Source organism: Podarcis erhardii (assembly GCF_964252035.2).
Source record: "Podarcis erhardii genome assembly, chromosome: 9".
NCBI classification, from domain to species: domain Eukaryota; kingdom Metazoa; phylum Chordata; class Lepidosauria; order Squamata; family Lacertidae; genus Podarcis; species Podarcis erhardii.
Genome location: NC_138512.1, coordinates 55,987,882 through 56,015,641, shown reverse-complemented (window position 1 = coordinate 56,015,641; position 27,760 = coordinate 55,987,882). Strand labels below are relative to the sequence as shown.

At 42.7% G+C, this 27,760-nt stretch overlaps 2 protein-coding genes across 7 annotated transcripts; one reads left to right on the top strand and one right to left on the bottom strand.

Moving 5' to 3' along the window:
* Window positions 1-1,341: 1,341 nt before the first annotated feature.
* CFI (complement factor I) lies at window positions 1,342-17,267 on the bottom strand. 3 transcript variants are annotated; one of them, XM_081876912.1, is made up of 14 exons: window positions 16,764-17,264; window positions 16,340-16,592; window positions 15,238-15,388; window positions 12,315-12,484; window positions 10,592-10,702; window positions 9,888-9,998; window positions 7,959-7,994; window positions 7,052-7,081; window positions 6,812-6,847; window positions 5,512-5,615; window positions 4,498-4,604; window positions 3,481-3,761; window positions 2,690-2,791; window positions 1,342-2,101 (listed from the first exon to the last, which is right to left on the bottom strand). In XM_081876912.1, exons 1-14 carry the CDS (start codon window positions 16,824-16,826, stop codon window positions 1,884-1,886), a joined length of 1,773 nt encoding a protein of 590 aa, XP_081733038.1. In that variant the 5' UTR covers window positions 16,827-17,264; the 3' UTR covers window positions 1,342-1,883. The 3 variants fall into 3 exon arrangements, with proteins under 3 accessions (XP_081733038.1, XP_081733040.1, XP_081733039.1); XM_081876914.1 differs by lacking the exon at window positions 7,959-7,994 and having other exon boundaries at window positions 16,764-17,267; XM_081876913.1 differs by lacking the exon at window positions 7,052-7,081 and having other exon boundaries at window positions 16,764-17,266.
* Window positions 17,268-19,111: 1,844 nt separating this feature from the next.
* On the top strand, window positions 19,112-27,377 carry GAR1 (GAR1 ribonucleoprotein). Of its 4 annotated transcripts, XM_081877383.1 has the most exons (8): window positions 19,112-19,227; window positions 23,059-23,131; window positions 23,180-23,278; window positions 23,375-23,529; window positions 24,263-24,322; window positions 24,982-25,120; window positions 25,465-25,539; window positions 26,824-27,377. In XM_081877383.1, exons 2-8 carry the CDS (start codon window positions 23,068-23,070, stop codon window positions 26,835-26,837), a joined length of 606 nt encoding a protein of 201 aa, XP_081733509.1. In that variant the 5' UTR covers window positions 19,112-19,227; window positions 23,059-23,067; the 3' UTR covers window positions 26,838-27,377. The 4 variants fall into 4 exon arrangements, with proteins under 4 accessions (XP_081733509.1, XP_081733508.1, XP_081733506.1 ...); XM_081877382.1 differs by having other exon boundaries at window positions 19,113-19,227; window positions 23,059-23,278; window positions 24,982-25,105; XM_081877380.1 differs by having other exon boundaries at window positions 19,113-19,227; window positions 23,059-23,278.
* Window positions 27,378-27,760: the final 383 nt, after the last annotated feature.

Sequence of the window (27,760 nt, the reverse complement as noted above, 5' to 3'; positions counted from 1 at the left end):
AAGCCTAACAGTGCACAGATGTCAAAACCCAACAGCCCCCCCGATATAAACCATAGCTGTCAACCGTCCCTTATTTGGCGGGAAAGTCCCTTATCCCAGCGCCGTGTCCCGCTGCTGTCCCTTATTGATGATGTCCCTTAGATTTCCCGGGTTTCATGCTCTCCCGGCTCGGGAGGGAAGCAGTGGCTCCGTGTCCTCTGCTGCGAGAGCACGCACATGAGCTGCCACGTCTCCATCTCTCCCTTTTCCCGCTGAGGGGCGTGTTGTGAGGAGACGGGTGGCAGCGGGTGGGCAGGCAGCCCCTCTCTTGCAAGACTTCCACCGCGCTGCCAGGGGAAGCCGGAGGTGGCCTGAGGGAGGTGGAAGAGGAGGGATGGGGAGGGACGCAGAAGGGCGGCGCTTCAGCGGCCGCCACGGCGCCGCAAACCCCTCATGCCGGGCTCACGGGCGGCGTGGGTGAGAGTCTCTCTCCCTCCCGGGCGAGGAAGGGCCGATGGAACTCCTTGCGCCAGGACGACGGCAGCCCCGACATGTTGCTTAGCGTACCCTCCAACCAGTGCAGCATCTTAATGTAGTGATTCCCCCCTCTGCATCCCTTTCATAACTGCAAAATAGCATGGCTCCATCAGTGCCGGATTTATGTATAAGCTAAGCAAAATCCCTTATTTAGGCTGCTGATCCCTTATTTTCGAGGCTGCTGGTCCCTTATTTTCAAATAAGGTAAGTTGACAGCTATGATATAAACTCAACTGCAGTTCACTGTGGTCCATTCACCTCTAGTGGCCTCAGCTGCTTTAGCTAGCTATATTAAGGGCTTGAATCATGTTCTGCATTTGCTGGCTTCTGAAGGTTAGAATAATGATAACCTAGTTGAGGAACATTCCCCAGAGCCTTCTTGCTCATTGGAAGAGTCTGAAGTCTACTCCTCTGAGTCTGGGTGGTGACGGCATTGTTGTTTTGATACCACCCTTCCATCTGAGGATCACAGGGCAGTTTACAGTACTTCCCTGGGTTTTATCAGGTTGGGTGCAGGATCCAAGCATTGGTCCTCCCCTTAAATCAGGCTCTGATTTTTCTTCTGAGCTACTGCTGCATAACTAAATCCCTGAAGTTTATTGGCCCAAGGCCATGACATTCTCCATGCATTTTTTGAACAATAGGGAAAATAGCACCTAAACAGGACTTCAGAGTTTTAAGGATTCTGCAAATGTTTGAAATGTTTGAAAATAGTCTGTACAGTAAGATACCTAAATATTCTCCGTCCATGGCTATTATGCCATCTTGTGTACAGTGGAGCCTGCTTAGCAAATCTCAATACAAAACCCACAATAAAAACAAACATTTCCTTGGTGGTATGCATCACTTTTATATGAATATACAATGAGTACAAAAGAAATGCAGTAACTGTTTAAAGAAGCACACATACTTTAAAATTTATTAAATGCAAAATTTCACAACTCATAACTGATGATCTTTCGCAGCATAATCCAACCAGAGCTGAGCACTTCTAACTTTCACAGATGAGAGATGGGAAATCAGTGGCCTTCCACATGTTAATGGACTACAAATCCCATCAATCCTGACTGCTGGCCATGCTGGCTGGGGCTAATGGGAACTGGAGCCTGAAACATCTGGAGGGCCAAAGGTTCCTTCCCCATCCCTGCCACAGTTTTCAACAAGCTTAAAGCTACAACTGCACACATATTTACTTGGGAGTAAGTTACGTCTTCTGAGTAAACTTGATCGTGCCATACATTTCTCTCATTGAAACCACTAGGACAATGCTTCACTTTGGCTGGATTGAGCCACAAGTTCTGCAGCCTATCTTTAGTTATTGCCAAGGCAGAAAGAGGTAATATTTACATTTCAAATCACATTCCAAATCACAAGTTATATCGCGAAATGAGGTTCAGTCCAGTGTGACGGCCAATCCAATTGAAATAATGTGCCACTTTTGTATAAACCCCGGGGTGTCCTTTTTCACCACAATTTTCACCCCAGCTCACAACACCCCAAACATACCCCACATTATTAGAGTCAAAACAAACCAAGGGTCCTCCTGAGTCACCTTTACAGGAATCCACAGAGCCATCATGTGTTCCTGAAAAGAGAAAAACAAAGTAAGTTGTTACAGATGCCCTCACCCACAACAAAGGCAATTATGGGTGGTTTCGTTCCCAAACTATATTAGTCATACTGGATACAGTCAAAATAGAGTAGAAAGCCCAAAGTGTGTGACTATGTGACTATGGCTTTGTGATGTTTTATCTTGTCCATAGCTCAGGCATTTGTTTTTTGCCCATTTGGGACAATTAATCAATTCCCCCATATCCAGAGCCTGAGTTCATTGAGCCTGATCCTTGTTAAAGACTGACGTAATTATTCAGGGAACTGGTGTTATTCTGGATAATATCTTTAAATGCTGGTGATTTAGGGAGCAATCCAAACTCCTGCTAGTCCAGTGGAGTCCCATGGAGCAATGGGGCCATGGCTACATGACAACCAAGGCAGAAGAGAGCAGGCAGATAAACATCCCCTCCTGTTAACTTCTTAATACTCATGTGGGGAGCTATCTGTGTGTTTGTTTTGTCTCAGGCACTGATATGTGTTGACCTGTCTCTGCTTACTTAATACTGTCTCATGAGTTTGCATCCAGATGGGTGTCAAAAATGATACAGTTCATATTCACCTGCGCATTCCATGCCTTCAAAGTACCGGTTCCCATAGATTTCAGAGCAGTTTTCCATTAGATAAATGTACCCCCACTTAAGGCCAAATTGCCTTGAAAACTCTAAAGAAGAAATAAATAACAGTTGGTGTTTCATTTTACCATTTATTAATTGTTCACAATTCAGTACTTTCATTCACCGTCCACAAACTTATCCCATTTCAACCGTGGTCAGGTTAATCTGATTTTTTAAGTATCTGATGAGACTCTTATGCAGTGCAGGACAAAACAACTTGCATTTTTTTTTAAAAAAGTGAAAATTTCACATAAATTTTAAAAAGTGTAAAATGTCACATAAATTTTAAAAAGTGAAAAATTTCACATAAATTTCATTCAAGTCACTGAATGAAGGGGTTGTGAAGACTTGGCCAACATGGACTGCTGAACCAGTTAGCAACAGTTATCTCCAAAGAGCCCACGCTGTGCTAGCTGAAACTTGAAGAGACTCCCAAATCCATCCGCTGATTTCACCCATGAGAATTTCACAGGCGTTTTCTTTCCCCTTTGATAATTTTGGAATGTAATTTCTTATGCCTTGCTGGAGGATGGGGGGGGGGGGGAGAAGAGGGGGAGACAAGTTCAGCAGTATACTAGCTGAGACCAACAGGAAATGCTAGTGAAACAGCTTTTAATGAGCTGTTATAAAGAAGAGTTGAAAGGAAGTGCTTTTGTAGCTTAGCAAATTATGAGGCCAGAAGAGATGAGGAAATTGTAACAATAATTTAAAAAAGTAATTAGCCTATTCCATTTACCTTCATTGAGTCCCCAGCCAGACACTTTGCACTGGTGGCCACCTTTGAACATGTATTTTGACCAAGGGACACAGACTGGCGCAGAGTCCACAGGGTAACATGTTGGGCTGTTCATGTCCTTGGGTTTCATCTCCATCAAAGCGATGTCATTTTCATATGTTTTGGTGTTGTACTTCTCGTGAACTATTACTTTAACTACTTGAAATGCTTCTATTATACCTTCCTGTAGTACTGTGTTCAGCATTCCAGTCCACACCTGATAAGTATGTGCACGGTTCTCTCTGCAAAGAAGAAATGTGTTTCAAAGAGTACAAGCAGAAACACAAACTTTGGATTATGAAAAATTTCCCAGCTAATTAATCAAGTAGTCAAATGGATTATATACACAAGCGCCCACTTTTAGCAATAGGCTCTTGCACAGTTTTCCATGCCTTTATGAAATCCATTAGATGAGAAAAGCTGAGATTCATCTGAGATACAGCAAAACTAGCTGAGGCCTATTTATTTATTATTGCATTCATTTTAAGATTTATTTTTTTTAAACCACTTAATTATTTGCATTTCTAAAAAAATAAAAATCCACAGAAAATTGGACAGTCAAACAATTAAAAAATCACAATAAAACCAAAATGCCAGCTGGAACAAGAAAGTCTTCAGTCATGAACAGACAGTGTGTCTCTCTAATTTCAGTTGCAAGTGAGTTCAAGTCTTGAGCTCACTCTGCTGAATGTATAGCTTCTACTAGTTATGAGCTGCGTGTCTGAGCCATGGGGGACCACCAACAGAGATTCCCCCAAAGATCTCAAAGAATTTCAGAAAAAAATATCAAGGACCAGTTAGGTATTTTTATTTATTTACATGGGGGAGGGGCAACTGTCCTATGTCAATTAAGTCAATATAACTGCTAGACGGTTGTGACATAGATGGAGCCACGGACGTCCAAGACCCTAAAAGTTCATTTTGTTTTGTCTCTTGCTGCAAGGCAATTCCCACTTGAGAGTCGCCAAATCCACTTACCTAACACAGTGTGCAGCCGTCAAAACCCAACAGCCCCCAATATAAATGCCACCGCAGTTCACTGTTGTCCGTTCATCTTTAATGGCCACTTGCCAAGGAAATTCATCCTGCAAATACATGAGGCATGATGTTACACTTTTCTAGACCAGTTCTACTACCAATATTACCTGTGTCTATCTATATTTGTGGTCTCCAGATGGAACTGGAAGTAGGAGCAAAAATCAACGTTGGTTGACAAAGTAGATATTTATTTCAGAACCTACTGTTTCTACTCTACCTTCTTCAGGAAAAGTCAGAGAAACAAAGGTTCAGCATTTTGATGTGCTGCTTCTTCTTTTCCTGTTGGATAAAGAAATAGCTCTTTCGTCTATTCCACTTTTTTGGTTCGTACTTCTAGTTGGATTTTTAAAAACAATATTTGATGTACTAAAATGTCCTATAGCAAAAAAATCCACGATAGGTCCTTAACTGGAGTGTTTCACTTATTTCAACGGTACTGCTGATTCAGATTCCCTAGCTTATGACTGGAGGGAGGGAAGGTTGAGAAGTAGGAAAGGGGAGAAAATATATTGCTGTGCAATATTTTAAAAGACTGAAAATTAACTCTTCGATTTCCTACTTTATACTCAAAAAGCTTATGCTTCACCATAGATTTCTAGATTGTTTTATCCATTGTCACCGTTCCTGCAGGTCTAAAAAATGCATTAAAAACACAGACTTGACATTACTCAACAGACTCAACATTACAGTGCTACCTCGGGTTAAGTACTTAATTCGTTCCGGAGGTCCGTTCTTAACCTGAAACTGTTCTTAACCTGAAGCACCACTTTAGCTAATGGGGCCTCCTGCTGCTGCCGCACCGCCAGAGCACGATTTCTGTTCTCATCCTGAAGCAAAGTTCTTAACCCGAGGTACTATTTCTGGGTTAGCAGAGTCTGTAACCTGAAGCGTATGTAACCCGAGGTACCACTGTATAGTGCCTGTATTGTTAGCTACGCCTGATTTTCCTTTTACCTTTCCTGCAGTGAATCCACCTACAATTCGCTTCCGACGAGTAGCCGTGTGGTTTGCAATGCCGCACTGTAATTGGGGTAACAATGTTTTGATCTTTCTTCTTTCTTTAACAAAAGAGATAAGCAGTGTCATGCTTGCAACTCGCTCACTTGCATTCGTTGAAAGAAACTGCTTTGTGGTTTGATTTTATGACTTCTTTGGGCATTTAGATTACATACGTGCATTGATGATAATTGAACAAAGGAGTCGGGTGCACTGGCAAACCGCACCTCCTTCGGAACATCACATCCCCTGTTCTTCCAGTCCTTCACAAGATGGATTGTGAACTTCTGAACTGGGGAGCTGCCCCTTCTCGTGGAGGCCGCCTGTGCAATCTAGAACCCCCACATATTAGGGATAATTGCTTGCAAAAATGCACATTTTAGAGGAGGTGCACCCAAAAATGTGTATAAATTTTTATACCTACTTTTCCTTTGTTTTAAAAAATTGCAAACTAATGCAGAAATTGGGTGTACTGAAGATTGGAAAAATGAGAAACCAAAACTGGCAGATTCACCTAAGCCTACATAATAATTCTCTTTAAGCATATATCCTCCAACATCTTGGGGACCAGAACCAGGATGCTCTTTTTTTGGTCTCATGAGACCAAAAACCAAGCGGCTTTCATTCTGGCTCTCTGGCACAAGTCTACTGACTCTCGCCAGAGTCCCAGACCAAAGAATGGGACATTCCAGGATCCAATCAGATTGGCTGTTGTAATTCTGGGATATCCCGCTTAAATCAGGACTGTTGAGGGAATGTAAGCAACTTTTTAAAAGGTTTCCATTCAGAGAGTTGATGCGTGGCACTTTCCTGAGAAAAGAATCAAGACTCAGGGGTTTCAAGGCCAGCTCTTTCATTTGATTGTTGTTTTCAAAGGTGGAAAGGGGTTTGTTAAGCAACATACTCCTGTGTAGCCTTGAAGGCTTCATCCTCCATTCATATAGTCATGTGCTTTACACAGCTGTTCATGTGAGCAGCTTCTAATACATTTCTGACAGCACACTGTCAAAAGTGCCCCAGAAGAGGTGATAAACCAGCATGGTGAAAATCACTGGAAGCTCAGCAAGAAGCATGATTTGACACAAACAGCTTCCCCATGAAGTAGTTTCCTATTTTCAAGAGCGATTAGTGAATGCATGTAATAAGTTCCATTGAGCAAAGCAGACTTTACTTATGAGTAAGCATGCATAGGACTAGACTGCTGAATCAGTCCAAGCAATTATCATATTGTCTATTGATGATGATATAGTGTATTTACCTTCATCCATAGACTGTTCGGCATCTTCTTTTCCTTCTGAAATAAAATAACTACTTTAAATTATTGTAACTGAAAACCTAGTTTCAGATCCCTAAACCAATGAACATTTTGAACTGATCCCTGCAGCTGAGCCTTCACAGCTCTTTGATCTATACAGCAATTGCAAGTGAACATGTTTCTTTTCATGCTGCAAAGAACTTAGTGATGTCCATGAAATAATATCAAAACACAAAATGTTACCTCTTGCATTTTGTTGAGCTCTTCTATTGCCTATTTAAAACATACACACATATTATATATAAGTAGGGTGTACACAGGAAAAGAAAACATACACCAAAGCACACTATGCTATGAATTTGCTGTATATTGGGGTTTGAGAAACTAGATGTTGGACGTCCAATAACGCCTGCATCAGACTTGACCATTGGCTATGCTAGTATAACCTTCCAGGTTTAGCCTTGCAGGGGTGAAGTTCTTGAAGAGTTCTTGAAGAGAGTTGGGAAGCCAAATAAGATTATAGGGTAGATCACCCTGTACAACTTAAATTGCATTTTCTTATATGCATGAGTAATTAGCATGGGGTTGCAGAGTCCGTTCTCGCAGAGCTGCAATTTGTAAGTTGCCAATTGCCATTGTCCTCTCATTGTGGGACTAAAGCTGATTGCAGAGAGCAACTCGGAAGCCTTCTGCACCTTGGTAGACAAGAACAGCCTCTCCCAACCTTGGGTTTCCAGATGTTGTTAAACTTCAACTCTCATCAGCCCCAGCCAGCATGGCCCAATGGTCAAGGATGATGAGCACTGTAGTACAGCAACATTTGAGGACCCAAGTTTGAGAATAGACAGAGCATTTAAATGGGCTGATCACAAAATTTGCAAGCAATAATATATACATTTTCTCTTCTGACTCAGAGGGACCATTAGTTGCATTGTTCTTTTTTCAAATACTGTAGTTTCAAATAGTGCATTTATTTATTTGTGGGGAAACTGTTGTATTGCTCTGTATAACTGTGGTTCCATGAATGGGCTGTTTTTTTCTGGGCTATTGCTGCCCAATAAGCTGAATTATAAAGAACAGGTCACTCCTGAGAGAACCCTGGGAGAAACATAAGAAGAGAGTTATAAAATAATATATATATAAAAATTACCCGTGTTTTCATTTTCTTCAGCTCTTTTTTTATCACCTATTTAAAACATGCACATATACATAAAATAAGTAAGGTGAACACAGAAAAAAACCAATCCACCAACAAGCAATGAATTAGACTGGCTTCCATTATATTAAGGGTCAATAATAATAATAATAATAATAATAATAATAATAATAAATAATTTTATTTATATCCCGCCCTCCCCAGCTGAAGCTGGGCTCAGGGCGGCTAACAACAATCAAAATAATCCAACGATTCTAAAAACATTTCATTATAAAAATTAATTAAAATCAAATTGATGGCAACCAATAAACAAAATTCTGTGCAGATTGCCAGAGGAGGGGGGTCAGGCTGCGCCCTGACCAAAGGCCTGGTGGAACAGCTCTGTCTTGCAGGCCCTGTGGAAAGATGTCAAGTCCCGCAGGGCCCTAGTCTCTTGTGACAGAGCGTTCCACCAGATTGGAGCCGCGGCCGATAAGGCCCTGGCTCTAGTTGAGGCCAGCCTAACGTCTCTGTGGCCTGGGATCTTCAAGATGTTTTTATTTGCAGACCGTAAGTTCCTCTGTGGGACATACCAGGAGAGGCGGTCCCGTAGGTACGAGGGTTCTGCAGATGTTGTTAAACTCCACCTCTAAATTGGAAGGAATGTAGGGAGTGGCTCAAAACTACATATGAACCTTGCTCAGTAAATGCGGATGACTAAGGGCCAAAGTAGACATTGGGAATCCCTATTAGCTTTCCTCCTAGGGCTAATAGCAGTTGTGCTGATGGGGTGATTTCTTTCTATTTGTGCTTCACTTGCTATTAATTTTTCTAGCATCATGTTTAATATGGACCTAGGCTCCATTCACTCCTTTTGCTCTGCAGGGTGAAGTGACTAGACAAGCATGATATGTAGACCAGACACATGCTCACTTTTTGATGAATTTTAAATGAAATTGTTAATACTTCGATGGGTAGGGCTGCATTGCAGTGATAGTATAACTTCTATTGTGTTTTATATAGATATAGATACATACATACTTTTCTACCATGATACCCAAGGTGGTTTACATTTTTTAAAAAATGTAATTAAATTATGATTCATTACGATTATCACATTATTATGATTATGTCCTATTGCTGTGGACTGCTTTGTGCACAAATCTATTTGTGGAAAATGCAGAATATTGAACGGGGATGATTGCCTTTGTTGAGAAAATGCATAGATATGCTTGCAAACTGCTTCTGCTTCTACTATGAGAATGAGAAGGGTTTGGTTTTCAATTACCGTAGTACAAATCAACCTGCAATATCCACCTGGGAAGGTGACATGTGTTTTTAGCTTACTGTTAATTTTAATTATATTTTGAACTTTTAAAAATAGCTGTTTTCAGCTGCCTTTTATTGACAATACCGCTATTTATGTTTCGTTTTGTTTTTGTAAATTTTTTAGGGGTTCTTTTTACAATAGAGAGGCATATATTTTTGTTAAATAAACAGAAAGCATTGCCTTTATGAGCCCCACTGAAATGAATGATGCTCATTTTCTGTGTTTTTAGCTACAACAACCTCTTTGGATGGGGCAGGCTGTACATCTAAGATGAACAAAAATGCAGCTGCAAATTATATATCAGTAAGTGGAGCACAAACTTCAAATCAAGTAAGCTACTAGGTTACAGAAAGCATCCCCCCCCCCTTTAAAGCTGCAATGTTGTACTGTGAGTTGTGCGGAAGCACTCCGTTTAGGTTTTGATATTGCTCGTCTGTTAATGAGGGACAAGTGGACATGAAGGATGGGCTGTGCAATGGTCTCAGATATCACCACAATTTGAGCTAGCTAGAATGTTCTAAGCTTATCCAAACCCATTACATAGTATGTGTGGGGGGTGGGGTGGGATTATTGTCCGAATGCAGCCACAAATAAATAGAAAGGTATACTCTTACACTGTGAGCGAGTCTCATCTTCTCCTGTTAAACAGTCCACTTCGTTGTTACAGACGTATTTTCTTGGAATACACACATCTGAATGACAGTGGAAGCTTTTCCCCCTACATGCTATCGGAAAGAGATCAGTCAGAATATAAAACACAAAATGGCACATCAATAGCACAGTGGTTTAAGGCCTAAGCACAAAGAATTGTAGTGTTGGAAGGGACCTTGAGGGCCATCTAACCCAACCCCCTGCAATGCAGGAATCTTTTTGCACAACCCTGAGATGAAGAGTCTCATGCTCTACCGATTGAACTATTCAGTTATTTTTAAAAATTCAGCAATGTAACTTTGAAATATTCCAGCTTTTCTGCTCCTTTGTGTGTATAAAGTTGAATGCTATTCTCTCCTTTTTGGGAGCAATGAAAACACCCCATATGTTCATAGTACTGTTTTTACTTCTGATCCATTGATTTACTTCTGATCCTTGGGGAATTTTGAGTTAAAGTTGGTATATAAATCTAACTGATACCTAACATGACTGAAGAAATATGACTTGAAACTTTTAACCTTTTGATCTTAAGCAGAGTTTAGAGCAATGATGTTTACAAGCATTTGTTTGACAAACATATAGCTTTAAAGCATCTTTCAGAACCATTTGTGTGTATATGACTGATAATACACACACAAAAAGAATGATTACATAGTATAGAGCATACCTTTGCAACATACTTCATCACTTAAGTCTCCACAGTCATTGACGCCATTGCATGTCTTAGAGGAAGGGATGCATTTTCTATTGACACAACGGAATTCTTTTCTCGAACATTCTGTCACGTGGGATGAGAAACAAATAATGTTTTGGTTAGATATTCTTCAGCAGAAAAGGAAATACTGTATAGAAATCCATAGGATTGTTTGCTGGGATGGGTGCACAGCAGCTGAAGGCATGAAACTATTGTGTTCAGCATAATTGTCTGCCTCTGGTTTAATTATTAAGAGCATTTCTATGTTTCCTTTCCATCAGTGACAAATCCGAGACAGCAAACAAAAAGATGAATTCAGCATAGCATTCACAAGGATTTAAAAAACAAAAAAGAGATTTAAAACTGTATGTTGTGGGGAGGGGAACAGGATCATAGCTGTCAACATTTCCCTTTTTTAAAGGTAAATTCCCTTATTCCAAATAGGATTTCCCTTAAAAAGGGGGGAAAGTTGACAGCTATGAACAGGATCTGGCTGGCCCTGGGGGACGGGGTTCACTTCAAAAGTTGAGTGGGACCTGTCACCTGACTTTACTCATGATGATTATTATTTAGTCACTTTCCTTGCATCAGTGACCCAAAGCAACTAACATTAAAACTAGCTAAAACAAACACAACCAATAAGAACCTAAAAACACAGCAGCATGTCTTCAGGTAACGCAACTGACTGTGCACACTGACTGCATTGTCTCAAAGAATCCACAGTGTATTTTGACTAAATATGCAACAACAGCAGTAGTAATTAAGAGGCAACCTTTCTATCATATTGACGGAGTGACTGCATTTATACAGTGCCTTTCTGCCAAGGCTCCCAAGCTGGTTTACTTTTTTTTTTTAAGTAGAGCATGAGACTACTTCAGGGTTGCGGGTTCAAGCCCCACATTGGGCAAAAGATTCCTGCATTGCAGGGGGCTGTATGTTTGTGTTACTGTGTTCCGTGAAGTGGGACTATTGTCCTTTGTTCTTTTTCTCTTGGCTGTCTGGTGCTAGAGAGGGAGCCATGTTGCAGTGCTCCGTGCGTGTTTATATGTAAGTAAAGTAGATTAGCCAAAATGCTGAGTTACTGAGGTCTGTCACGCTCATGATGTGCAAACTCTACGGATCCCTAAATGTGCTGGTGTCGGTTGGCATCGGTCGCTGTGATGTTCGGGCTGAAGAAAGCTTATGAAGCTCCCAAACGATCGACCAGGAGGGAGAGAACATGCCAGTCGGGCATGTGTCTCTGCCAGGGTCCTACTCAAGTGTAGGCTGAACTCCTGACACAGGGTACCCTAGTTTTTCTTAAGCCACCCCAGGGCAAGTGAGAGAGGGACTGCACCAACAGATCATTTAAAGCCATATACTAATACTGTAATGAACTCAGGTGCTGAGTTACAACAGCTATGCAGCCACAAGAGAGGTATCAACATGCTGAAACCCTGTGATCTGTTCAGTGACCACAGAATGCTGAGTTATTTGTTGCAAGGGGAGTTAATGCCAGTGGAGTGGTGAGGAGAGGAGAAATGGAACGGAATGGAGTCTCTTGTAAGTGTAGCATGGCTAGCACACTGAACAGGAATATTTCATATTGCAGTGTTTTGTTCTAGGTCCCACTTGTCATCTCTGCCATCTAATTATCAAGCTAGAAATGGCTTACTACAGACAATTCCCCCCCCCCAATAAAACTTACTTTACCCACCTTTGTGTGCTGTATGACACGCCACTTTTGCCACTTTCTCATTAGTTTTATTCACTCTAGTTAAAGTACATTCCGCTAGGCTGGTCTCTATTCCTCTGCATCTTGCCTTAAGGCACTCCAATGAATCGGAGTCGTCGTCTGGGTCAACACTGTCTGTATGATCAGCCCCTCTGAGCAATGCAAGAAAGAAGAAGAGAAGTAATCATTGGCCCTGGACCACACATATTATTCATATAGGACTTACCCGATGGGAAAAAGAAAAAAACATATTTGCGACAGTCTTTAAACCAGCCCACCTTGTGTGCCAGGAGCCAAAACAACTCCAGAAAGGGAAGAGTAGAGATATAAAATGAAGTCATGGAAAAAAAACAGATCTTTGGGGAGAAATTGGAAAAGATTCAATCTCTCCCCCCCCCCTTTAGAAATTGAAAGTCCCTTTGTTACTTTAGGAATATAAAATGCATTCTTTATAACTTGGTTTGCTATAAAATTATCATGTTTTATAAAAAGTGTGTGTGTGTGTGTGTGTGTGTGTGTGTGTGTGTGTTACAAATACAGCTGCTGAACTGTAAGGAGCCTAGCATCTCTTTGGTTTTGCCAGTTTATGGGGAGCAGCTCAAAACACTGCAAGACAGAAAAGACAACAGCAGGCTAGATGGGCAAATAATATGACCTTCTATAAGGTTCAGTAGTGTTCAGTAGTGCTCTGTGGACTCAAGAAAGGTATTCCCAAGTGCTGCTACTTAGAAGAAGAAGAAGAAGAAGAAGAAGAAGAAGAAGAAGAAGAAGAGTAGTTTGGATTTGATATCCTGTTTTATCACTACCCAAAGGAGTCTCAAAGCAGCTAACATTCTCCTTTCTCCTCCTCCCCCACAACAAACACTCTGTGAGGTGAGTGGGGCTGAGAGACTTCAGAGAAGTGTGACTGGCCCAAGGTCACCCAGCAGCTGCATGTGGAGGAGCGAGGAAGCGAACCAGGTTCACCAGATTACGAGTCTACCACTCTTAACCACTACACCACCACTGCCTCAAACTGCATACTCTTGAGTACCTCCTGGGGAAAAAAGCACTGGCTGTATGAACTATGGCCCTGACCTCATAATCCACAGATGGGAATTAGGACTCTCTCAGATGTTGCTGGACTCAAGCTCCCATCAGCTTCAAACCACCATGGCCAGTGGTCAGGGAAGCATGACCCAGGGCTCTGCCTCCCCATCCTCAGGGAAAATTGTTACAAATTCAGAGCTGGGAGAAGTATGTGCCCTCTGAGCCCACCTTGGGCATCCCTATCTCCTTGGGAATTCCAGCACCAGAGGAGCACCTGATGCCATCTTGAAGAAGCCACATTACTCTCTTCAGACTCTAGCTGAGAAAGCAAAACAGAACCATAGCCAAAGTAAACTAAGTAAACAGCCAGGGCCCCTTTAAGAGAAAGGACTCCATTAATCAGGGCTGAAAGGAGCTGCTCAAAAGAAGCTGCCATCCTATTTAACAAACAGAGCCACAACGTAACTTGCTGTTTTTAACTATATTAATTCTTTAGTAAGGTAAAGGTACCCCTGCCCGTGCGGGCCAGTCTTGACAGACTCTAGGGTTGTGCGCTCATCTCACTCTAGAGGCCGGGAGCCAGCGCTGTCCGCAGACACTTCCGGGTCATGTGGCCAGCGTGACGAAGCTGCTCTGGCGAACCGGCACCAGAGCAGCACACGGAAACGCCGTTTACCTTCCCGCTATAAAGCGGTACCTATTTATCTACTTGCACTTAAGGGTGCTTTCGAACTGCTACGTGGGCAGGAGCTGGGACTGAACGATGGGAGCTCACCCCGTTGCGGGGATTCGAACCGCCGACCATGCGATCGGCAAGTCTTATACATCATATAAACATAACTCTTTTCATATTATCTAATTGAGTAGAAGCAATTAAGGACCAACGTTTAGAACAGGAAATACAAATGGATCAGTTCTTATATACGTAATGTCCAAATAGAAGCTTTTGTGTTCCATGTATGTACAAATGAATCAGTTTTTTTAAAACGTAATGTCCAAATAAAAGCTTTTTGTGTTCCACGTATGTCTTAGCGAATACAAGTGTCAAACGTAACAACTTTAAGGAGCAGTACTTGCAAAAGATGAACTTTTCTTTGTAATGTTCCACATCTGCCTTTGCAGCTTTGCCTTTCTTGTATGCAACTGCTGTATGCAGGTATCAGAAAAGGGTACAAAAGATCTTAACATGTGCCTTTGCAAAATATAGTTGTTGTATGCCGGTGTCAGACGAAAGAACTTAAAACGTGAGAAGGATTCGCGGAATAATACCTTGTTTCGCCCTGCCGGCCTTCATCAGCCAAGCATACTCATATCTTGTGTATCAGAGACATGGAACGAGTGACATGGTGAGTACCGCATACCTAACTATCGGTTTGATTGTGTTGTGTAAGCCATCCTATTTAAGGCTTGGTCTGGATTTGCACATTGCTGGATGTTGCTGGAGCAACATCCAGCCTGCACTGGCTGACATCCCAGCTAGGTACTGCTTGGAGCTATCCCCCTTGGCTGTTTGCTTTTTGGCCTTTGCTTTGCTGGACCTTCCTTATCTGGACTTACTGGCATTGCTTGACCTGACTTCGCTTTCTGGATTTGGAACTGGCGCTAGCAGCTAGCAATACACTACATGGTGTCTCTGAGCTCTTTACTCAGCACATGCCAAAATCCTCCCTTGCACCCAGCTGAGACCCTTGCATGGGAAAAAACACAGGCATGATGGGACTTGGAGTCCAACAACACCTTGCAGGGCCACCAATTCCCCATCCCAGCTCAAATCCATCATAAAGATGGATGCCACTAATGCAGAGTTTTTATTAAGATTTATTTAAGTAACATTTTATACATATAAGCAGCTCTCCATTCCACCCCAGAATCTTACTCTGGAAAACCAAGATGTCTGCAGGCCACATTTGCTTCATTCATACCCCAAGGAGATCCACACACAGGTGTCTTTGGGGACAGATTCACTTCAACTTGGATAATTCCTGCTGATGTTGCATTTTCAGGCTTCAACGAAACTTGAAAGGTCTCTAGAAAGCAAAGCAAAATCTGCTAATGTTTAGGTCTGTAAGGTTTACAAAAAGCAGCAATGTGGACAAAACCCACTTTGTTGTATGCAAGGCGCCATGTGTATAGTTCTGTTGGCGCTGTTCGTTTGAAGGGTGGAGTTAAAATAAGTGAAAGGATAAATTAACCTTGAATGGGAAGGCGGGTACTGTATTATTTAATCAAATGGCACATTCTTTGTCAATTTGGTTCCTCTCTGGGATGCCAGATTTGAATTTCTACAACAATTCACACAAATGCATACCAGGAAATGGCTGGATGTTTTATATAGAAACAAAAAGCTCAGGGTTTTTTCCCCATTTACAGGGCGTGTTTATTTTAAAGAGCCTGGAATGTCACTAAGCCAGTCTTTGAGCAGTGGACTCTGAGCGGAAAGCAAGCGAGACTCTCTGCTGCTTTTTGTGCATATGACTAGTAAATGCAGTGGAGGGAGAGTGATAAGGCATGACAGAAAATACTCTGTGCTTTTGGAATGACAATGTGCAACATTTTACAGGTAGGCCTAGAGTGTCAAGAGCTGTTATACGAGTCTAGGATTGTTCTGCCTGTGTATTTGGCTGCATATACATAACGCACATTTAAATTATTATATTAAAATTAGTCATTGTTTTTCTTTTTTACAAAAATAATTCAAAAGACACTTAACAACGTAAATAACAATGGGCTATCCCTGGGGTGGGTAGTAGTGGGTTAATGTGGTGGTGATGGTTTGGTGGAAATCAGGTGCTCCAACTTTTGCAAGTGGAAGCACTATGTGCTAAGGCAAAGCCACAGTTGGATGCCACCAAAACTGTGTAAGAATAATAGAATTACAGGCAGACATCAATGTCGGCACATGTCTGCACCCCACCCTTAAAGCTTGGTCTTTCTCAGGATCAACAATCAATTCAGAAGAAGAAAATGAAACATATTACCTTGAGAGCTGCATCTTCCTCTGTTCATAAATCTGCTCTTTTTACGTTGACATTCCAAGCTCTTTAGCTGGCAGTAATTTAAAGTCCTCTTCTCAATAGAACAAACCAAGGTTCCATTTTTGGGGCATTGATAAGGTAGCTTACAGAAACAGGAGCCATCCACACACCTCTGCCATGGCTGGCAAAACACTTTCTCGCAAGAATTCTGAGTGTAGCCATTGTTTACACATTCTTCTATCAGATAGGTATTGTCCTAAAAAAACAAATACTATTCAGTAACAGAAGTTGATTTGTTGTTTTCACACTTCCTACATATGCATGCTAAGTACATTAAAAAATAAAATAAACACAAGCCTTCAAGTATTACCAATAAAATGTGTTTCTTACAATGCCAGCCATTTTTTTAAAAAATAAAAATCCTTACCTTTTGTTGAAAAATTCCTAGTGGTAAGCATGAAATAAACACGAGAGCTGATAATGATTTCATGGTGAAGAGTTTCTTGTCCGTATTTAGAATATTTTCTTTCCCTAAAATTTTCCCCACAGTCTCAGATTTTTGCTCTGTGTTTAATTTTTAACTATTAGCAAATATTTAAAAAGATGGTTCTGAAATAACTACGAGAGCATCCATGTGCATGGATGGTTCTCGGCTCTTAGACAAGATCCTGCTTAAACCTCAGTTCAATGTTCACTGCAGAAACGATAAGAGAAGCAAACAGGTAAAAAGACTGGTAGATCCCTGAAGGAATGTGCTCTCCTGTGCATAACTCTCACACAACTTTAATACTTTCACTTATTTATGTAGCTGCTTTATAGTTGCCTGCTTCTCTGGAACAAAAGATAATGGATGATTTGCATATTTAACTGACAGGAGACGAAGATTTCAAGGTTGTGTTTGGCCAGTTGCTCAATGCCTTGGCAAACGGATAAAAAAAGTATTTGTGCACTAAGCTCTGGGAGTGCCAGTTTCCGGGAATGGCTAATCAACTAGCCCTTAAAAATCAACAAATAGTGGGGCTCTAGAGTTCAAAAATCCTTCTATTTAATAATAGCAAGGGAAGAAGGTTTGTGTTTTAGTTTTTCTTCTTAGGAACATATTCAGTCCATTGGTCCATCTAACTCAGTGTTGTCTGCAGCCTGTTGCGGCAACCGCTTCACAAAAGCCTTCCCACCAGGGGCCGCCTCCAACTTTAAGTTACAGTACACAGTTCCTGCCCCCTCCCTTCATCTGTACTGATACTTAGGGGACCACACCATAAAACAGCTGTAGGGGGAGTGGAGCAACAAATGTTCTTATCAGGGCTTTTTTTCAGCTGGAACTCACCAGAACTGAGTTCCTGCACCTGAGGGCAGGCACTATTGCCATTACAGTGGTACCTCGGGTTACATACGCTTCAGGTTACATACGCTTTAAGTTCTTAACCCGAGGTACCACTATAAAAGAACAAGGTTCATGGTGAGTTCCGGCACCCCTTTTTCTGGAGAAATAGCACTGAGCACATTAAGACATACAAGAAAATGGCTTACCTCCAGGAATTTTGTCATGGGCTTAGGGACCCTGGAGGTCTGCATGTCTACAATGTGTAACTTCTCTTGCTGTACGCCAATATTTATTTGGAAAGAACAGTTCTGTTTTGGCCATGCCTGCTTAGAAATAAGCGCTACTTAGTTCAATAGGGATTAATCTCAAATTAGTGTGCAGAAGACTTTGGGCTTTGTGTGATTAAAATACGCGTATTTCTTTCACTTTAAAAACAAAGTAGCTGATTTCTCAGTAATTCTTATCACTGACGATTAGGAAAGAAGGAAGTAAACAGAAAATTAGCCCTACAGGTATTTCCCATACTTTTCCTGATTTAGTAATGTATGCGACTTCTAAAAACTTTTCTGTTGTTTCCGTCCAACAAATTCCCAGTAATCAAATGCAGTGTCAAGGAAGCTTCTTAATAACTAGCATTCAAAACGCTAGTTTGGAAACAATTTTTGCATGTAAACTTCAAAATAAAGCCTATAGGCATGTTTAGATATTTCCATAAGAATGCCCACAGCTACAATAGACATTCTTATTCTTCTTACTGTTATAATTTGATTTATTATATGGTACATAAGGAAACACCAAAAGATTGAGGAGAAATTCTATCAATCCCCCCCCCCCCCCGGAACCTGATTAATCCGATGTTTTGGACTACGACTCCTATCAGCCCCAACCGGCTCTGATCAAGGATACAGACATATATTTTGTCCATAGCAGTTGACAAAAAACTTCACTTTGGAAGTTTCGCTTAAATTTTCGAGGGGATAGCAAGCGTCCCAACGTTGCAGAACCACAAACCTATTGCGACACCAGTTTCCATCAGGTGCATGCAAACAACACAGTAATGTGGAAACAAGCGAATTACGAAAACAGACACGGCGTTCATTTTTTTCGCAAGATGATTTATTACAAGGTGCGGTTTCTGCTGCCGCCAGTGCCGTCCGAACTGTGCTAAATACTGCAAATTTTATAAAATACCGCAATTTTCTCTCTCTGTGTGTGTGTGTGTGTGTGTGTTTCTGCTGCACACGAACACACACTCCGTGAGATAATCCGTAAGGTAATAATATTCCACGAGACAACCTGCGCCCTGCGGAGCTTTGCGCGCCCGTCAATTCGCCTGCCTCGCTTAGCCGATGGGCTGGCCGTTCCTCGGAGAAACAAAACGTCTCTATGGTTGGCTACGCGTCGTAAAACGGAAGCGCGTGATTTTACGGCGGGCCTGCGATTGGCCGGACCACCGGCAAGCGCGGAAGGGGGAGGAGGGCCGCCGGAAGTGGCCTGTGCGCCTGAGTCCTTGGCGGAAGAGCGGGGCGTCCGCGTGGGGAGGAAAAGCCGAGCGTGCTGCGCTTAGGTGGGAGATCCTGTTAGAGTCGGAAGGGACCCTGAGGGTCATCTAGCCCGTCCCCCTGCAATGCTGCTTGCAGGGGCTGGCCTCGCCTCGCCGGCGCCTGGAGCCCGTGTGGGCTGGGAGGAGGGGGGCGGGGGTCGTGGTTGCTGCTGCAGCCCTGCTGTGCTTCTTTGCAAAACCCCGGCTTGGGCGCCTGCTTCTCAACCTCCCTTGAACCTCCTGGCCGTTTATGAAGCGGGGCTGTGTTAGGAAATCGTGGCTCTTAGGTTGGGATGTGGAACGCACTTACTTGCGAGTAAACCCCATTGAACTCGGTGAGGCTTACTCCTAAGGCGATGCGTGCTGTTAAAATGACCCACTTCCTCATATTCTGGTTTTTGCCGTTGAAGTCATACTGAATACAGGTACCTCAGGTTACAGACGCTTCGGGTTACAGACTCCGCTAACCCAGAAATAGTACCTTGGGTTAAGAACTTTGCTTCAGGATGAGAACAGAAATTGCGGCCGCAGCGGGAGGCCCCATTAGCTAAAGTGGTGCCTCAGGTTAAGAACAGTTTCAGGATAAGAACGGACCTCCAGAACGAATTAAATTCTTAACCTGAGGTACCATTGGGGTTTTTTGACAGGGGCAAGTTTTTGTCCCTACACCTGAAGCACTGTGGTTTGTTATTTTTAAAGAAACACCACAAATGTTGGAAGCAGAAGATTTGGATCACTTGTTGGGTTTTTCCAGGCTAGGCACCATTGCTGTGCACGTTTTGGGAAATGGTGTGGGAGAAGAAAGGGAGAAGATAAGCTTTTGAGGAAGGTAGCAGCATCAAAAGTTTGGGGTTTAGGCATTTTGCAACACTGCCATTGCAGAGTGGTAATTTTCCCACCTGTAATTGCCAGGAGCCTCAAGTACCTGGTTGGGGAGGAGCCCTGGTCCCTAGGGACTAAAAATAATTGGTGGTACATGGTGTTGGTTTCAAGCTTGCATAGTTGGGACAGTTCTCTGCCTTTCATGGAACCTTAAAACTACAGTCGTTGCAGCAGCAAAAGTCATATCTAAGGCTGTCTCCCTTAATGTAATGTTCTCTAGATATTCTGGACTACAGTTTTCATCACTCCTGATCGTTGGCCTTGCAGGCTTGGGCTGATGGGAATCAATAGTTCAAAACTTCTAGAGGGCACCAGGTTGGGAAGGCTGGTTTAAGGGCTAAAGAGTAGTTCTTATATAATCGTTTAACAGTTTTCATTATCTAAAAATGAATGTTTAACTATACTGAAGAGTAAATAACACTTTGGTATAAGTTTAGTGTAATATTTAAGTTGAAAGCAGTGTAAGGAAGATAGTGGTGGGTGAAGAAATAGCTGTTCCCCTTCTCCCTTTTTTTAAAAATAAAAAAAACAGTACTTGCTATACAGTGGTGCCCCGCAAGACGAACGCCTCGCAAGACGGAAAACCCGCTAGACGAAAGGGTTTTCCGTTTTGGAGGCGCTTCGCAAGACGAATTTCCCTATGGGCTTGCTTCGCAAGACGACAGCCCATAGGGAAATCTCCGGGACAGTGGGGAAGCGCAGCTCGTCTTCCCCGCTGTCCTCGGACCTCCTCCGAAGCCTGGCGGCGGGGCGGGGACACCTCCCGCCGCCGGGCTTCGGAAGGATGCCCCGATGCCGGGCGGCGAGGCGGGAACGCCTCCCCCCGCCGCCCGGCATTGGAACGATGTCCCGAAGCCGAGCGGCGGGGCGGGAAAGTCTCCCCCCGCCGCCCGGCATCGGAACGATGTCCCGAAGCCGAGCGGCGGGGCGGGAACGCCTCCCCCCGCCGCCCGGCTTCGGGGCGGGAAAGCCTCCCCCCGCCGCCCGGCTTCGGGGCATCGTCCCGATGCCGGGCGGCGGGGCAAGAACGCCTCCCCCCGCCGCCCGGCTTCGGGGCATCGTCCCGATGCCGGGCGGCGGGGCGAGAAAGCCTCCCCCCGCCGCCTGGCATCGGAACGATGTCCCGAAGCCGGGCGGCGGGGCCGCGAAGCCTGGGCGCGCTGGCAACTCTCCGCAAGGAGCGCTCCCGCTGCTTGCGGAGAGGTCCGCGAAGCCTGTCCTGGACATCTTCTGAAGGCAGGCGGGGGGCAAAAGTCTTTGTCCCCCCTGCTTGCCTTCCCAGGGGCTTTTAAATCGCCCGGACAGCGGAGAAGTCCTCCGCTGTCCCGGGCGATTTTAAAATGCCGCCCGCCAGAAGAGGTCGGGGGAAGGCGGTTTCCATAGGAACGCATTAATTGATTTTCAATGCATTCCTATGGAAAACCGTGCATCGCAAGACGAAAAACTCGCAAGACGAAGAGACTTGCGGAACGAATTAATTTCGTCTTGCGAGGCACCACTGTATGTCCTTTCACAACACTGATACAATGCCTGTGATGATTTGAGTATTTAGGTGAGGTTTTGGTTCACTTTCATGGGCCAAATGCTAAAGTTGTACCATTTTAAAGAATTATGGTTCAAGCTAAAGGTTCACTCCTTTAGCTCCTATTCACTCCTTGAATAGTACCTCATTTCTTAATTTCACCTTTTGTTGGAATAAAGTTGGGTTGTATAACAGAATTGAAATGTAGGGAGTCTTATTCATTTACCAGGTGTCTTAGACCAGGGGGCAGCAAGGTTTACCTCACCTGGGCCGGTTCACTCCAGCAGAGATCCCTCCATGGGCCGGAGCACCCACACCCACGATTTTCTGCGTCTGCACAGACGCAATTTCTGGCACCACGGAAGTGAGTGCCCGCGCTGTGCTGCACCGGTTTAGTGCAGCATGCGGGGACTCGAGCGGGCGGCTTGGTTCGGGGGTGGCTCATGGGACGGTTAAATGACCCCCGTGGACCGCTTGTGGCCCATAGGCCTTAGGTTACTGACCCCTGTCTTAGACTCATGGTGGCCCTTGGCAGACTAGTACCTTCCTACTCCCTCATTTAGCTCATGAATGTGGTAGACTTGCTGTCTAAAACTACAAGTACAGTGGTACCTTGGAAGTCAAATGGAATCCGTTCTCGAAGTCTGTTCAACTTCCAAAACATTCGGAAATCAAGGCATGGCTTCCGATTGGAGCCGCATTAGACATCCGGGTTCCAAAGAACGTTCACAAATCAGAACACTCACTTCTGGGTTTGCGGCATTTGGGAGCCAAAACGTTCAAGTCTCAAGGTGTTCGTCAACCAAGGTACGACTATCTGTTTGATTCATATTCAGTGGTACCTCAGTTTTCGAGCGTCTCAGAAGCCGAACATTTTGGATGCCAAAAACCTGGAAGTAAATGCTTTTGTTTTTGAACACGCCTTGGAAGTGGAATGGCTTCCGCTGCGTGTTTTTCAATTTTCTCCATTGAATTTGCAGCCAGCCCCTTTGTGCCTCAGTTTTTGAAGATTTCGGAAGTCAAACTGTCTTCCGGAATGGATTACGTTTGAGAACCAAGGTACCACTGTATTACAACTGCTGTGTGGAAGCCACAGGAACAGCTAAGGAATCAAATATATCTGTGCATCTAGTTTTTGGATGGTTGGTGCAACTGAAATGTGAAAAAAAGAATGTTTTTTTATGGGAGGAAAAAATCTCTTGTTACAGGAATTTTATGAGGATTAAGTGACTGTTTGATTTCAATAACCTAAAAACCCCACACTCAAAACTTAACGTCTTATGCCTACAAGGTAACTGATCTTTTGAAAAGTATTTTGGATGATGTAGATTAATACATGATGATGCTAGTGAATGCATGCAGTGAAATGACTGGCAGAAGTCTAGAGTGATTCAAGCACTACAGAGATATATAGGAGTGCTACTGATTTTCATGAATTCTTTATTGCACAGAAGAGAGTCATGTCGTATCGAGGAAGAGGCGGTGGTGGAAGCTTCAATCGTGGCGGTGGCAGCTTCAGTAGAGGTGGCGGCAGTGGCGGCTTCAGTCGAGGTGGCGGTGGCTTCAATAGAGGTGGACGGGGTGGTGGCAGAGGTGGATTTGGCCGTGGAGGTGGTGGACGAGGAGGCTTCAACAGATCATATGACCAAGGACCTCCAGAAAGTGTAGTCAGTAAGTTACAGTCATTTCTTAATGTACATGAAACAAAACATTTAGATCCTGACTTTGAGTTCCTGATCTCAATATGTTTCCTTTTTTTATTTACAGTCCTGGGAGAGTTTATGCACCCCTGTGAAGATGACATTGTTTGCAAATGTGTGACTCAGGAGAGCAAAGTACCTTATTTCAATGCACCCGTCTATTTAGAAAATAAGGAACAGATTGGGAAAGTGGATGAAATCTTTGGGCAGCTCAGAGACTTTGTATCCTTTAGTTGTGTACTTTTGAATGTTTGCAGAAGATAAATTACTAGCATTTTCTCTCTCTTTAATTTTCTAGTGTTCCATAATCTAGAACCTCATTCCAGTATATCTTTTAAGATTAATCTCAGCCTTGTATTTTAACCATTTACCTGGTTTTCTGTAGTTCATTCAAGCAAATGGGCTGTTGGAGAAGAGGTGAAATGCAACCCCACACATTACCTTTGCACCCAGAATAGAAACTTTTTTTGTGGCTAGCCTGTGTTTTTACTAACGCAAGGGGCTTATGCAGAGATGGAATCGTATGTCTGCCATCCCTTCCTATGAGTATAAAGCAGGCATAATTTTGTCAGCTGATTTACAAAGTTAGTTTGTTGGGATCCCCATTTGGTTTCTCTGTCTGTGGGGGGAGACAAAGCTTAATATCCACATAGGGATGTGTGTAAGAGCATCTCCACCCCCATCATTCAGTTTGGACACTGAGATCCAGCTCCAAGGGTCTTCTGGCAGTTCCCTCACTGCGAAAAGCAAAGCTACAGGGAACCAGGCAGAGGGCCTTCTCAGCAGTAGTGCCTTTCCTGTGGAATGCTCTTCCATCAGATGCCAAAGAGATAATTTTTAATATAAATGACAAAAAAGCTGTAATAAGACTCAAACGTTGCTTGATGCACTTTTCATCCATATGAAAAGAATTGGACTTGCATTTAATGTAATCTTTCCTAAACAAGTCAAATAGTATTTTTCAGTCAAATTGTCAGAAAACATGAAAGCTGCTTCCTTCAAAAAGTTGCAAAAGGTAAAGTACCTATTAACCAGCGTTTCAAAATTCTGAACTTGGATAAGGTGCATGAAAGCTCTCATACCATGGGGTGTTATTTAAGCTTACCTTCTAAATGCATGTGCAGTAAGTATTAATGGTATGTAAGTAGTCATTGAGTGACACTCAAAATGATGTCACGCGCAGAAGCAGCGACCCATGCAGACGCGGGTTGCGTTCTGCTCATGTTGCAAACGGGGCTCTGGAATGGATCCTGTTTGCAACCAGAGGTACCACTGTATTAATTTCTTTGGTTTTAAATAGAACTAAAACTATATACGTATGTAATATCAGTGTTCAATTGCTATTTAATTATTATTTTTCCCCTATGGTGTGACAGGTTCTTATTCTTACATGTAAGCTTCCTTGAGTCCTGTCAGAGAAAAAGGCAGGAAATAAATAAATATCATTGTGATGCTGTGAAACTTGATATGTCTAGCATTTGTTTCAGTGGGACTTGGTGATGACTTTACATGGCTCAAGAAAGCAGTGAAACATAGGGTTACAGCAACACCTAGTTCTAATATTAGCTGTTAAATCTAAAGTAAACTTGTTTACTCTAACTTTTAAGTTATATACACATGTAAGAAAGGTTTTGGACAAAACCTAACCTCGGCCTTTCCCCCCCTCCCCCGCAGTTTTATATCGATCCAGCAAAATTGCTCCCTCTTCAGAGATTTTTGCCAAGGCCTCCAGGTGAAAAAGGACCTCCGAGAGGTGGAAGAGGAGGCCGTGGTGGAAGAGGAGGTGGCAGAGGGGGAGGTGGCAGAGGGGGAGGTAGGTATTGTTGTCTGGATGCATGAAATAAGGTGGTAGACATCTCTCTCTCTCTCTCTCTCTCTCTCTCTCTCTCTCTCTCCCCCCCCCCCCCAAAAAGTTGGAAAATCCAGGTCTGGAAGCAAGATGTTCCTGATTGTTTTGGAAGTTATACTACCTCATTGCTGTCATAAAATATACCTATGTTTTATTGTGCTTTTAATTATTTTTTTATTCTGCTTTTAATATTCTTTTGGGAGCTGCCCAGAGTGGCTGGGGAAAACCCAGCCAGAAGGGCCAGGTATTAGTATTATTAATTAAGTAATTAAGTAATTAATTAATTACCATCTGCTTTTATTTTCCAGGTGGTTTCAGGGGTGGCAGAGGTGGTGGAGGGTTCAGAGGAGGACGAGGTGGTGGAGGTGGCCGAGGATTTAGAGGTAAGTATAATGGCAACATTACGGAATTAATTACCTGTGGTACTGTTTCTGGTAATATATCTATGCAATATTCAGCTACCTTTCTCTTACTGTGACTTAAGTAATTGTTTTAAACCTGTTTCAGAAAATTTAGGGTTCCTTGGAAATTTATCAAGAGCTCCTGATCCTTACTGGATGATAGGTTTTCTTAATAGCTTGTTCACAAGTACCCATTCCCCCCCAGCAATGTGCAACCAAAGGAGAGCGTTGGATGTGCTCTGTGGTGCATGTTAAGTTCACGCACAGGGCACTGGTGATGCTCCAAGGATCTGGCAAGGGGTCCAGTGAAATTCTGTACAACATACAGCATAACCCCATAGTGTATGAACAGAGGAGTCCTCTGCACTGTGGACAGTGTTTGTTGATGGTAAAAAGCTCTAAAACTACCAGGAGTAGAGTCAAGGCCATCGGTATCATTCATTATTATTATTTATTTATTTATTGAATTGCTATCCAGCTCTTCCTCCCCAAGGAGCCCAGGGTGGCAAACAATTCCAAAACAGAAGCAAAGCAAAAATGTTTTAAACTGATTACAGCATTCCAAAAACAATTACAATGGTAAATGTCTAAAAGCAGTTACACCTAGAAACATACTTGATCCAATGATCTTGAGGTTGGCAGCAACAATATTCTTCAGCCACCAAATCCCCGGGTCAACAGAAATGTTTTCAAATTTGCCCTGAAAGTTTATAATGATGGAGACAGGTGAGGTGCAGAGGTCCAGCTACTCCAGGAGGGCTTGCTGTTGTTTGGGTAGCTGCTCCAAGCTGAGCATATTCTCTCACCTGAATTTGTCAAGGCACTAACAGTTAAGTAATATTTCGGAAGATGCCCATTTTGATGTTCCCACATGTAGGATGTTGCTACGTTGGGGCATTGTAACAGCAATACGGAAGGAGTCTTGCAAATGTTTGTAACAGTGTTGTTACTACTGTTGGTAGTAATCCTGCGCAAAGGTGCTTATGGTAGTGATGGGAAACACTTGGGAGCCCCATTTCATTTTACTTTTCTGGGAGATCCTCACATGTGAAGCTGACCTTGGATAGAATACCCAGCCAAACTTCTACCAATAAATGGTAGAATGTTATCTATAGTGCTTCAGTGGAATGTTAAAACCACAAATGCAGATGTCTACAATATTGCAGGCACTACTACAACAAGCTACCCGTTTGTTATAAAAACTTGTTGCATTTTTCCAGGCTACATGGGAATGATGATCTGATTTGTGTTTTTCTTTCAAATTAGGCAGAGGACGTTAAGTGAAGATGTTCTGGGAAATTCCAAGTTAATGGTTTCATCTTCAGAATATAATGAGAGATCTTTTTTATGAACTTGAATGTCGTAAAGTGGACTTTTAATACGTTATTGTCTAAAGGAGCGAAGTACTCTCACACATGTCCCTGGATTTCTACTGAGAAGAACCAGTTGCAGATCTACAGATACTTCTCTTGAAATCCCCTTGGACCTCTTGTGCTCTCGACATTAAACAGAATGTTGTTTTTAAACACTTTATATGAGCTATATTTTTTTAGTCAAAAACTCATCTTGAAGTTGGGAAACCAGTGACTTCCTAAACAATAACTTAGAAGATGGTCTGCTCAATTTATTTTTTATTATTTGTATTCTGTATTTTGTTTTTTGTCAGTCTTCAAATAGTGTTTCATGGATTCATACAAAATTGTATCAAAACAACTTGAATATGCTTTTGCAGTTATATTTAACTTGGGTGTCTAATGAATGATATGTCTAAATGACAAAAAAAATTCTTGTTTTTTAAAAATAAAATTGGTAATAACTTAGGTTTAAGCTCAAAAGTATAATTGATGGGCATTTGTGCTAAATTCATTTTTCCATTCACACATCACAGTAAACCATAGTTAATGGTTTATTGTGTACACATCTAAGAGGGCCTTTTAGTTACGATCCCTTGCTTGGTGTTATGTCCAAACCAGGCATCATGGTTTGTTTCACTCCCAGCAAACCATAATATGTAGCCGTGGTTTGTTCTTGACTTACTGATTATGATTTGTTTGGGAGTGAAACAAACCAAGATATCTGGTTTGAATGTACCATAATAACTTGGAACCAGCAGGGAGGAAAGAAACTGACATTATTTCACTCATACACAGCTATCCATAATATGTGGTTGGCCTCTTGGCTGCTTGTGCCATCAGGTCCCAGT